General features: G+C 39.7%; 1 protein-coding gene across 5 annotated transcripts in view; it reads left to right on the plus strand.

Annotated features, from left to right (window-relative positions):
- The window catches only part of crtc3 (CREB regulated transcription coactivator 3), a 69,429-nt gene that overhangs the window by 33,777 nt on the left and 22,294 nt on the right, over window positions 1-13,358 (plus strand). For 2 of the 5 annotated variants that reach the window (XM_086026854.1, XM_086026855.1), the window contains 4 exons: window positions 2,981-3,043; window positions 8,673-8,776; window positions 11,787-11,837; window positions 11,930-12,012. In XM_086026854.1, the coding sequence (XP_085882980.1) occupies window positions 2,981-3,043; window positions 8,673-8,776; window positions 11,787-11,837; window positions 11,930-12,012 (301 nt within the window). The remainder of the gene's footprint in view (window positions 1-2,980; window positions 3,044-8,672; window positions 8,777-11,786; window positions 11,838-11,929; window positions 12,013-13,358) is intronic. The other 3 variants (XM_086026857.1, XM_086026858.1, XM_086026859.1) reach the window with 3 other exon arrangements.

Here is a 13,358-nt window from a genome sequence, read left to right on the forward strand (position 1 = left end):
ACGTCGTCATGACAACACTCATTTCTCATACATTGGCCACCGTATTTAGAATAAAGTTGAATACCAAAATTGCAATTTACCGAAAAGTGCATTTTTGATGCATTTTATGCTATATAAAACATTTATGCCTGAATATTGGGGGGCTTGGAACGGATTAGGGCATTTACATGGAAAACGCGTCTCTACTTAGAAAATTTTCTACTTAAGAAATTTCTTCCACAACCAATTAATTTCGTAAGTAGAGGTACCACTGTATTATATAAAAAAGTCCATCTTGTCGTACAATCTTAGAATTTTTACGATAATTTGATGTGTGAGATCGGTATTTGTTTCACGGTGGCAGCAATTACGCTGTCCCAGCCCCACCTACTCGGGCTTCGAAGCAGTGTCACTGGCTTGGGAGCACGGGCCACCAACTCTGCGGCTTTCAAGGCTCCGAGCAGTGAGGTTTCTCTAACGTAGGCTCACGCGGCGCTAGCCGTCGTCCTTTACATTGGGTTAGCTATGTTGCCACGAAAGTCGCATCCCAGTGTTTCCCTCTTTCGGCATGACTAACCGATTTCCTTCATATTTAAAATAAGGTTTTGGCTGCAAATAAACCCTCACATCATACAGCTCCAAAATTGCATTGCTGTTTAAAATGTAAGTCGTGATACTTTTTGGTTCTGGCAAATGCAAAGGTTCTCGCCGCCGCATCTCGTTTTGCACCGCTAGGCTTGCCAGTTTGCACCTGCCTTTCAGAAGTGGTATTTATAGATGCGAAGTAGGCCATCACAATTTTTCTCAGGTTTGATGAATCACATTGCCCTTTCTCAGTTTCATCTATTTGCACGCCTTCCTCCCAGAATGTGCAAAACGAACTGTGGTTTGTTACCCTTTTCACACGTGCAAACATTAAGTAAATGTGAACCAGAGAGCTGATTGAAATTAGTTTGTTCACCGCTGTATGTGTAGCTTTGCTACTCTACGCGAATTGTTTTCTTGCTGGGGGAGGGCGTAACAAAAAATATTTGAGAAGCACTGATCTACACGTATTGGGAAGAGCTGCCTGATAGAGATGCTTGTGATTCTGAATTGTTGTATTACAAATCCTATATTATGACTGGTAGTCATTTTTATATATCTTGTTGTCAGTGTCGTGTTGTGTAAGTGCGTGTGTGTGCGTGTGCATGCTTGAAGGTCAAAACCATGATCTAGTCCCACGCTCTCCCCCTTCTATTCACCAATCTTTGGCCTTCTGTTCCTGTACTAGCGTCTCATGGGATGGAATCCCAAACCAAGCTCCCGGGAGATGGCACTGTATTGTAGACTGGCCTTCAAAGGAGTGTGATTTTCAAATGTCTGCTTTCCCTCCGAGTGACTTCTTTTTTAGCCATTCTTTTTCTGCGGTGGTCTTATTGCAGCTCTCTTTCAAAAATGCCAGTGTTTTGTGTCTGTAAATACAGGATCAAAACATAAGATCACAGTATAGCAATTAACCAAAGTACAATATTGGAAAGGAAGAAAAGTATTGCTGAACTGTTTTATACTGCACTAATGTAATATAGACCGCCCAGTCTGCTTTTGTTTCAGCCAAAAACAGTACATGATTGTGTCCAATAGCTGAGTCGTAAATCATTTTCATAATGTCCTGAATTGTGATATAATGGATGCATTCATTAAATAATACCAGACGGCACAAACTGCATCGTACCATGGCCACCATTGATGACCGCAGCTTGGTGACAATCTTTTTCGAACAAGCAACCTGAGCAATGAACAGGAATGGCTACTTATTAATAAAAGATATAATATTTAAAAATAATAATATAATCATATTTCAGAAAGTCCATCATATCTTTCTTGTGTAGAAGCTTTTAATCAAATATTGTGAAGAGACACAATGTAATTGCTTTGATTGAAAATCCATTTAGACAGACCAACATACGAAAAAAGTAATTCTAACAAATGACAATTTTATATTAATATATCGTCTGAATAAAAACAAAAAAAAACCTAAAACCTGTTTGTCTAGTCTACTCGCCAGTTATTGGGTACGGCAAAAAGACACTTTCAACCCCTGAACATGTGCATGGTTAGATAATAAATACATCAAATATATGTTCAAAAATGTAATTACATTCTTAAAATATTTAAATACACAATTAAGCCATAAACATGATATAAACTAAATACTATAGTGAAACATGTTTTTGTAAAACATTTTATTAGCCCACACTATCTAATCTTATCCTAGATGATATAATGAGCCTCAATTTATGAATCTAGTTATGTCCATTAAATGTTTCATGTATAGTTTCAAAATACAAACCCTTTGAATAATGAGAACAAGAAAAATAAGTAATGATATTCAAATTAAAATGATCATGTTAATTAAAATACTGTACTTTCTCCCTCCACCAACAACAGAAGTCTACTGCTAGTGGCTCTGAGAGGGTGACACCACCCACTCATAAGCAACCTAGATGTCTTTCAACAGCATATGAAGTACCCAAAGAACAGCAAAGATGCTAAAACGCTCAACAGGGTAGTTGAAGAGTTTATCTGTATGGATCAAGTGCCAATATATTCAGTCGAGAAAGCTATTAAAGTTATTGTTCCCAAAGGCTGTTTTAAAATTAAGGAAAGGAAAATATTGACATTTGAGTGTTTAACCTGTTTGCATAAAGTATCGAAACACATATTGTTATCGGTATCGAAACAGAAATACATTTAATTTGTGGTCCTACCTGTGTAATTCAGTATGTGACAGCGAATGAAATTGAAATGAATTGAAACTGAATATTCACAACTTCTTGAACCTTTACTAAAGTTCCAACCAGTTTTTGGTGCAAGAATTGTAACGCTATGGCACTGCAGTTCTTCTGACTCTGCTCCAGGGCTTTTCTGCATCACAACAGACAGATTTCATGATGCGCTTTCACTTTCTCTCCACCCACAGGTCTATGCTTAATTCCAAATACATTTGTTTCTTTTGAAGGGATCATCCCCCGTGGAGTGAGGAAAAGCGGCCTGGCTTTAGATTAATATCACAGCTCAACAGGTGACCATTGACCTCTCTGCTCCCCTATCATCACTTTGCTCTCGTCTCTGGTGACTGCTTCATCCCACACTCATATAACGACCAACATGTTAATTGTCTTTTTGCCATCTCATTTGACTAGTGTCTTGCTTTTGCATTCTTTTTATAACCACTGATTCATTTCTAACATCACAACAATTCTCTCTTTCCACCAAAGCACTGAAAGGCAACAAGGCACAACTAATGTCTTTCGTCATTCTCCCAATGGTTTCCCGATCTTCTATGCGGTTTCGTACCTGAGATATTAATCACTTACTTCTCTCTTACTAACACAGCTTTAGGAGTCAAGTCCTTCTTCAAGCTAGCATCCAGCATCATGATTTATATTTTGATACTGTCATTTTCTTCCATTCATTTTTGTTCCAGTGGTCCCCAACAATCGGTCCGTGGCCCATTTGGCCGCACAGAAACTGACAAAAACAAAAAAAATGTCCATTAGCGTCCGAACGGTAATCTAAATAGGGCTCGGTCATAATATGATGCTGCGATCTGCGAGCATATTTATTCCATCAGACACAAATGTGCGCAACTGCAGCCAATCAGAATCCAGCTATTCCTTCTAACTTTGGTTTGCAATTTGGAGTAAAGACAATCCACCAATAAAGGAAAGAAGAAGCGGGTAAACAGAAAGTAATAGTAATGACCAAATGTGTAGTTTATGGGCAGCCATGACTTGATGTAAACTTCCGAAGATGGAGCTCTTTTGGTAAGAGAAGTTCCTTCCCATAGCTTGCTGGTTATCTCCAGAGCGATGTGGGGGAAGCCGGTTTTTAAAGTATTTCGTCAAAACAAAAGTCTATTGAAGTAGCACTCGAGTGATGGAGTGGAAAGTAGGAAAATACAAGCAGAGTTTGCAAAGCCTGCGCACGCAAACATAAGCAGTTCAGCAGCCAAAACTAGCCAGCAGCCACCGGACAAAAGCAGCAATCAATCGTGTCGTCTTTTCATCATTCAATTTTGCAAGTAGCAATGATGCTAACAGCATTTGTAGGATCATAGCTTAAAGTGGAAGTCAACCCAAACATATTTTTTTCAAGAATATGTTCTATGCAGGCCCACTAGTTGAAACAAGGCATTCTGTTAAATATTACTCAATGAAATGTAAAAGTAATGAAAAAGTAGTTGTAAAAAAAACATTACGAAAAATTAAGGAAAATCTCTCATTACTTTGTTTTTGTGGTCCAACCAATTTCGAATATTAAAACAAAGTAATTTAACTGACCTCGACAAACACGATTGTACCCTTAACCTGATATTTTGCTGGGCAGCCTTTCACGGCAATCAAAAGATTTCTGCAACTGCACGTTAACTTGAATTTAGGCCAACTCCTCGTGAGCTGACTGACTGCCTGTTGCCTCAGGTTTTGGTGCATTCTCCAGCCGGCATGCTGATTTCCTTCCACAGATGTTCAATCGGATTTAGATCAGGGCTCATATAAGGCCACTTTAGAATAGTCCAACGTTGTGCTCTTAGCCATTCTTGCGTTCTGACACTAAGCAGTACATTTCTCTCTAGAATGCCTTGCTAGGCTTGAGGTTTCATTGGACCTGACACAGATTCAAGAAAAACCTGTGCCAGATGTAGCAGAGCAGGCCCAGAACATAACCAAGCCTCCTCCATGTTTCACGGAATAGGTACAGACAATGTTCTTTTTTGGTACGCATAGCATTGGCAAATTTGTTGGTACAACCTTGGTTAAAGGGGGAGGTCAACCCAAACATTTTCTTTACAATATGCTCTATGTGCCTCCACGAGTCTAAACATGGCATTCTGATTAATATTGCATTTGCGAAATATGAGTTAAGCAGTAAAATCCGCCCGTTTTAGGCCATCTCAGAGGGCGGCCAATCTGTCATTTGCTGTCAATTGAAAATGACATCACAGTTGCTCAGGTAACAACCAGTCACGGCTCACCTGTTTTCTGAAGCCAAGCACTGAACACTGTACCTTCTTTCAAGAGGAGGCTTGGTTATTTGGCACTCACTGTCTTGAATCTGTGCAGAGTACAATTAAATCTGACTATTAAGGCATTCTAGAGAGAAATGTGCTGCTTAAATCGTTTGATTACTGTGATGCCCTCAAAAGGTTAGCAAAATATTAAGGATGCCATCGCTTTTGTTTAGGCCAGTTTCATTAGTTTGTTTTTATAATTAAGTGGTTGGACCTAAAAAAAAATCATAAAGCGGTGACTGATTTTCATCAGTTAATTTTCAGTAAATGTGCATTTAATATTATAAAAATATTAAATACCGCGGTGGGGTATAAAAAGTATGTAGGGGCAATTGTGAACCAAGTGAAAATGTGCCTGGAGACATCCATGAAAAAGATCATATGTTGTCCAAATAGACTCCATACACCTAATGTATAAAAATTGAGGCCTGGGATTTGACTTTACGTCTTGAGGAAACCTGGTGATAGAGAAACAGAAAGTGCCACACATTTGACATTTGACAAAGATGTCCATCTTTGCTAGGAACACAATAACACATTTTTCCCCAGTTTGTGTTAATTAAAAAAATAAACATAATCAAGTAAAGCCATCATTATACAAACTGTACTCAGTAACAGAGATGGGAAATCCAAGTCCAGAAAGTAAAAACCCTGCCACGGGTTGTTTAGCCACAGGTGCTTTACTCAAACAGCAAGTAGACAACCTCAGTTGAGTAGAAGCATCTGTGGCCCAAGACAAACTGTGGCAGGGTTTTTACTTTTGGACCTTAATTTCCCATCTATGCTCAGTAATAACAATGAAATGGTAGACATTTACATTGTAGCATTTTCACTGTATTTCAGTGTCATTCACATTATAACCCTTGTATGGTGTTTGGGTCCGTGGCACGCGTTGTCAGTTTTTATCAAAACAAAAATGACACAAAGGCATGTCTGAAATTTTGTCTTCATGGTGATAACACATTGTCTTACAGTTGGGATGTATTAATCATTTGTATTTTGACAGAAAATTGTTTGATTGTGTTGTTTTTAAAAACCCAAATTCTACTGGGTCCACCAGACCCATCAACACTGGCTGAGTAACAAAAATACGAACACCACCACATCATCATTTATAGACCTTATAGACACCTCCTTTGAATTTGCTTACCGTATTTTCCAGACTATAAGGCGCACCTTTTTATAAACCACACCCATTTTATTTAAAAAAAATAATAATAATGAAACAAACATATATAATCCGCAACTTTATATTAGGCGCACCTATCTAAGTTGAAAAATAGGGCCCGTGCATGGCGCGTCATCGCTGACGTCGCTACCGGGGTAGTATATTGGGAGCGCACTGAAGGCGACGTGACTACTGTTCTTACACGCAAAACTAACTCGCTGTGTTTCTCGCTTGAGTCCAAATGACGGTGTTGTTATTGTTCGCCGCCTTCATCATCTGCAGGTCCTGCACCTACCCGTTTGTAAATTGCACATGAGAGGCTAAGGATTTATAATATTTAATTTGTTACGAAGTGTAGGCACTCACACTACACACAAGGTACGCAAAAATATCCGGCGCACACAAAAGAAGGAAGTAGGTCCGGGTTCGTAGCTCCACTCAGTATTGGGAATTCTGTAGGGATCCAAAACATTTTTGTCGATTTTTGCAAGATATCGGTCTCTGAATTCACTGTCTAATTTATCCTTGGAAAGCCCCGCCAATTTCTCGCGTTTTACCATGTTATTGAATCGACAAATACACAGCCTTTAACGTGCTACTGCCGCTCTATTTTGTCACGTAATTCATAACCTAGTACATAGCGCCCTCGCCTATTGCAGTCACATCCTGTTAATGGCAATTGTATGCTACTCATGGGTATTGTATTGTCAGTCCAGTTAGACCGCCCCTACAGGTGAAAGAACAATCCACAGAATAGCCACACCGGACTATAAACTGCAAGGTTCAAAACCTAGGAAAAAAGTTGCGGCTTATAGTCCGGAAAATACGGTAATTCGAATATGCACAACGGTTGCACATGATAAAATGTGAAAAACTAACAGACAGAGCTGGGCATTTTATGTCGAATTGAGCGTCCGTCATTCGTCATCCGTCAGCAGCTTGGGTACCCTTCCGCCGTCCGTCGTTTGCCTTTTTTCCGGGGGCAAAAAAATAGTACCTGTCTATAGGGCTGTCCGCTTCTAATTTTAAACGGGCTTCTGTCAGCGATTCCAACTAAACTTCGCTAGCCGTCGCTCAGCACTTGGCCACGGCCACATACCACGCAATGAGGATTGGAATCTGCCTCTCTCCCGCTCCTTATAAAACCAAATTAGTCTCACAATTTCTCACTGGCTTGTGTTGTTAGTTCGCTGTTTCTTAGGGGTGTGTTCCACCTGAGCCACAGTGTTAATGTAGCGCTACCTTAGCCTGAACAAAGTAGCCAGGACGTGCAGTGAGCTGTCAACAAACTCTTTATTTCAGAACACATGATTAATGTCAGTCGTAAGCATGCAACAAGATTAGATTAGTACTATACTGTACTGCAGCCGTCAGCCTACATGTCCGAATGAACACACTATCTACCTCCTCTCTCCACGCCCCAAAAATCTGTAAATATGCAAATCTCCGGGTGCTGTCGACTGAAAATGACATCACATCTGCTCACAACGACCAATCATGGCTCAGATTCAGAAAACAGGTCAGCCGTGATTGGTCGTTGTGAGCAGTTGTGATGTCATTTTCAGTGGACACAAGACAAAATGGCCGCCCCCAAAGATGGCTAAAAACAAGTGCATTTTGCTGCTTAATTTATATTCCACAAACGCAAAATTAATAAGAATGCCGTGTTTGAACTAGTGGGCCTGCTGGGAACATATTCTTGAAAAAAATATATTTGGGTTGACTTCCGCTTTAAGTGTTCTGAAGTTTCATAGCAACAATTCAAATGAAATACGCTTTCCCCAAGTGAACGCATTTATTAATGGGTTGAAATCTATCATTTAAAAAAAGGGAAAAAATACACGGGCACTTATGACAAATATTATTTCGTTAGAGATTTACAAACAATCACACACTGACTTAAAACATTTGCTATAGTGCCAAGGTTTTTCTCCATTTTCTTTTTTGTTTGGCTGCCTGTTGTACAAGTATTTCAGATATGCGCATGTGTGATAAATTATAATTGGATAACCGATAACTCAACAGTGGATTAATTTGGCCCAAGAATTCCGTTACTCTCGGAAATTTGACCGACAATTTGACAACACATAAAAACACAGTAGCTGTGTTAACATATCAACCATATAAAAGAATACATGATTAATTTGACCCCCAAAAAATGTTTACTCTCAGAAAAACAACCAATACATTTGACCCAGGACAAACAACCCATAAACAACCCATAAATTGTGCTGATTAAATAACCCAACTGTTATTGGAGTGCACCAGAGGGAGCCCCGTGTACCCTAACCCTAACCCTTGGCATCATGCTTTACAGAACTTTTTTCATATTGTTAGGTCAACATGAGCATACAGACTAATGCGGAGGAAGCAAAATGACTCACTGGATTTAATTTATGGCCCTAGGAAGTCATCAGCCTCTGTCCAAGGTGCTAGAACACATTGATTATTTGTCCTCATCCTCCTACACAGAACCAACTCAGACTCTGCTCTTCATACAAGTGCGATGAATCCAAACCCACAGGACCCCTTCGGCGTGAACCAGCAGATGGGTCGAGTTCCCCCACATCGCAATGGTGAGAGTAGCACTCACATAGGCACTCAGGGCACTAGATGCTCTTGTGTTCCTTCATGTGCTTTCTAGTTGTGATTTAATGGTCTTATTTATGGCACAACTATAATGCAACTAGGGCAAGAAATGCCCTCTCGTGTAGTGTACACAAACAGGTGTGCCATGTTTGTTATCCCTGTACTTTAAATCTTTATTTGGTCCAACATACTTTGGTGTAAAGGTACGTGTGGACTTCAGATAAAAACGGTCTGCCAGGTGTGAACCTCTTCTTCTATCGACCAAGACCGGTTTTGTAATAATCGTTTATGGTGTTTGTGTTTCTGTTTCGCTAGTCATTTATTAACAGAGACCACAGTCCAGCTAGGCAGCTGCTTTTAAAACCCGACACCAAAACCTCAACCTAGTTGTACAGTACATCCATGTTGGCTGTATTAAAACTGCCCCAAAAATTTAGGAAAAGAGGGACCTAATACTCTATCGCTGCATCGCCATATCACTATATCCAACCTATGTGCTGTGCTACATATTTATTTCCCTGTTATTGAATTAAAAGGTTCAGCGAACATTTAATTTCCAGTTGTTATTCATGTTTGAAATGTGATTTGCACCGGTGAATACTGTTATTTATTTCCCTGTCTTTAAATCCAAAAGTTCAATGAACATTTAAGTGGTATGTCATGACTCAAATGGACCAAAAGACATCTTTAAGAATCTTGAAATTTAAATTTTAAAAAATCCAAAACGGAAGGCAAACTGGTTTGCTAAAATTTGCTTGGATTTATTAAAAAAAAAAAAAAAAAAAAAAAAAAGTCAGGCGAAATGGGTGGCCCCCCACATTTTCACCTCACCAAATCTGTCCTTCTTTGCAAAGAGTTTGGACATCCCTGATATAGACGGATAAATAAATAAAGCATTCATGTATAAAGTTGAAGCCTACCCAATCTCCAGTTATTAACATCACAAGTCACCCAGTAGGAAAAGTAAGATAATGCCTACATAATATCAAGCACCAGCGGGCATTACCACTCGGTCATTACCATTAGCTTTTCATCTGGATGGACGGGGTCGGAGGACGATTATTTTTATGAATAAGGACGACGGACGATGACGGAAGGGGGGTGCCCTGGTCGCGGACGGAGGACAGACTGGCAAAATAGGGCAAAGTGCCCTTCTTTGACGTTACGTTAATGTCTCTGCTCTGTTTCACCTGGACTCTTGACTTTCCCCCTCACAAGGTGTTTTTTTACAGTCGTGGCTAATTTTGCCTGCCATATCTTTAATGCTAAAAAACGTAAACTTTGCTCTGACATGAAGGAAACTTTGTGAAATAAACACAAGCTTGGATGCAAAATAAAAATGGCAATATTTAACAGTTTCTTACCATTTGTCATGGAAAATTAAGACGCTCATAGCACTAGCAAGTGGGAAAAAAATGGAAAAAAACCACCATTCGATCTGTTTCTTCTTTGGTAGTTGCTTTCAGGTCTTTCTGATGCATATCTTGATATAGCGCCTCCATAGTGGCGCAGCGCTGCAACTGCAGTTAAAATACATATTTGCCGCAGAGGGACATCAATCACTCAATCAAAACAACTGGATCTTCACGCTGTGTTGAGCGATATCAATCGCTCTGGCTGGGGGTGGCACAAAATTAGCTGAGGGCGACCGCCACTCATTTTTAAATGCAGGAAAAACCCTGGTTTACTAGAACAGCTACATTTTATTTGCACTTTGAATGGTGGCAGGTGTGTGCTGACTCCTATTTAATGAGTTTGAATGTGATTGGTTAGTTCTGAACATAGCAACATCCCTTTATAAGAGGGATTGTGTACTTTTGCACCCACAGCGTCTGTTATTTTTTTTAACTTACTTTTTAATTTTTTTCTGTTTATTTTTGTATAATATCTTTTTTTCACTGTAGTTGTAGAGGTTTGCGTTAATGTTTGAACAAGTATTGCAATGTTTGTCGCAAAGACCTGGCACTTGAACAGGGATGTGTAAAATTAGTTTCCTTCGACTGCACCCAAAATTATTTTTGACTATGTCCTCTGTGTTGGTCATTTACTTTGGAGACATCTGAGAAGACTTAATAAGTAACAAAATGTACAGGAAATTAAAAACAACACAACCGTTAAAACAGAAGAACAAAATCTGGATGGGAAAAAAAATCAAAGGCATTTGTGGCTAGCAACTAGTCCACAGTACTAGAGTTAGGAAACGTCAGCATGATATGCCAAACATAAAGGCCTGTTTTTTTGTTTATCGTCAGTTTGTTATCCCCCCACCAATATTCTCATGTGTATGACTATTAACATAATGCCAGATGCCCACCATCTGTATTTTTAAAGTGCACTGTATGCAGTGAGCTCTACTTGCCTGTTTATCTTTAATATAATTGTGCAAGACATGTTTTGCTAATTCAAAATACAAATATCTTACTTGACCCTTAAGAGAACCATTTTGTGCTGTTCTCTTTGTTGTTGTTGTTGTTGTTGTTTCGAGCTAATTTGGCTGTGTCGAAAGACTATTGGTTGAATTTGCCAGAGGATTTTAATTTTTAATTTTTATGGTTGCATAGAATAGCAAAGCTGCGCACGCACTTGAAACCGATCCCACAGAAGATGTAGGATCAAAGGGTGGGCCCCTGGGTGGAGGGTACTGCCATATTTACTGAACATATGACCGGATAGCCCGGACAGAAACATTGCATGTCGATGACACATCTACAGTTAGTATCAATGATGCATATGCAAATTCTTCTAGTGTAAGGCAGTGATGGGCAACTGGAGGGCAGTGACAACAAATTGAGTGGCCCCTTGATTAACAAAAACACAAAAAACCTGAAGGGGTGATGTCATCATCCACAGTGGACCCTCACATACTCGGAAATCAATATCCGCTGATTCACTTTTTCGTGACAAAAACTGTTTTTGTTTGTTTTTGTCTCATTTCTCAATTGATTGTCTCTACCTGTCCCGCTTTTTTCTGCTTGTTCACATATGTTTCTCGTGGAGGCTGGCATTCAGCTAGTGTAAATGAAGCAGAGGTGGATGGGTCTGGAGACGGTAAGTAATATGTTCCCTACACATTGTACAGTACATGTAATAGGTATTCCTCTGCAGAAAATCGATAATCCAAGTATGTCATCTTTCTGCAGTCTTTTCTTTCCCCACCCTACCTAAGGAGGATCTCATAGGTGTCAGTAAACCGCTCCCCAAGCAGCTGTGGGAAGCCAAGAAGGTAAGATTGGTGCATACTTGCTACCATGTTCTTTCTAAAATCTACTAAAAATGTAAAAAGTAAAAAAGTATGAAAACTTTTAAGAGACTTGCTTTGATTAGATTTCAGTGTCCTCATCTGAAATGACTTCTGAAACTTTTGTAAAACAGAAGTCTTGAGCAAAGAATAGCCCAAAACTGTTCAGTGGCTAATGACTCAGTTCCTGAATCAGAAAACAATGGCAGGGAAACCATACATAAGGAAATACCAGAGGTGGACATTTTACTTTAGTTTGCCGGTCTGTCATTCGTCATCCGTCAGCAGCCTGGGTACCCCTCAGTCAACTTGGCATTTTTTCAAGCTGAACCAAACTGTATTCATCTATCGGTCAGTCCGCCATGTTATTTTAACCGTGCTTCTGTCACTGTGTCAAAGTTAATCGTCAATTCGGGGGGGTCCAACAGATGAAAAATCCATCCATCCATCCTTATCGGAGCCACTTTGATTAAAATGGAGTGCACTATCTGCAATAGACTGTGTTGGCTTGCTACTCATACAGCTTTGCAATCACATACATTTGACATTTCACAAAGCCTACACTTATTTGCCATTCTATTGAAGTGGAAGCCTACTGCCGTTTTAACTCTTAAAAGTTTTACTTAAAAGTTTTGCTTACCTTAACCAGAATCCCATGTCACATTGTTGCCAAAGGTACAATTCTGGTGGATTCAAATGCTTCCTAGTCCTTGTGCAAACCGAAAGAAAGTTGCCATTACAATAAATGAATGTTGTTTTCCTTCTTCTAGTTCTTGTTCTTCTTCTCCTCCTTCTGCTTGTTTTTCTTATTCTATCTTTTAGAGGTTGGCAAATAATTTTGGTGCATTACTGCCACCTTCTGAAATGGAGTGTGGGCCTGCAAAATACCGTTTCACAACCTCCTAACCCTTCTCTTTCCAAAAAATAAAAAGTGAAATCTAAAACTTAACGCACAAGATCTTCTCTGTAAAACTGTCTCTGTATTCAAAGCTGCTTTATAGCACATAATTAGTTCTTGCCCTACAACCTGCTAACTCATGATTCTGTCTTTGGTGCATACCCCCACCTACTGTACATATATGGTTAATGCAGTCTACTCGAGGAAGCATGCCTCTAAACGGCACACGCCAGACAGGCGGGTCGCATTTCTGTCTCTCGTCAGTAAAATGGCATCCATCAATGATGGACTCTGAGGTCCGTCGAGACTTGACCAGGTTTGTGATGATTACACTGACAGACTAAAATCCACTTCTGTATGTGCTTAGTCCGCCTTTTTTATTTATCGTCTAATGTCAAAAAAACGGGCGTCCACCAAAGATGGACCGGTCCAC

The sequence above is a fragment of the Filicampus tigris genome, chromosome 3, assembly GCF_054856515.1.
Source record: "Filicampus tigris isolate MCC_2025a chromosome 3, RoL_Ftig_1.0, whole genome shotgun sequence".
NCBI lineage: Eukaryota > Metazoa > Chordata > Actinopteri > Syngnathiformes > Syngnathidae > Filicampus > Filicampus tigris.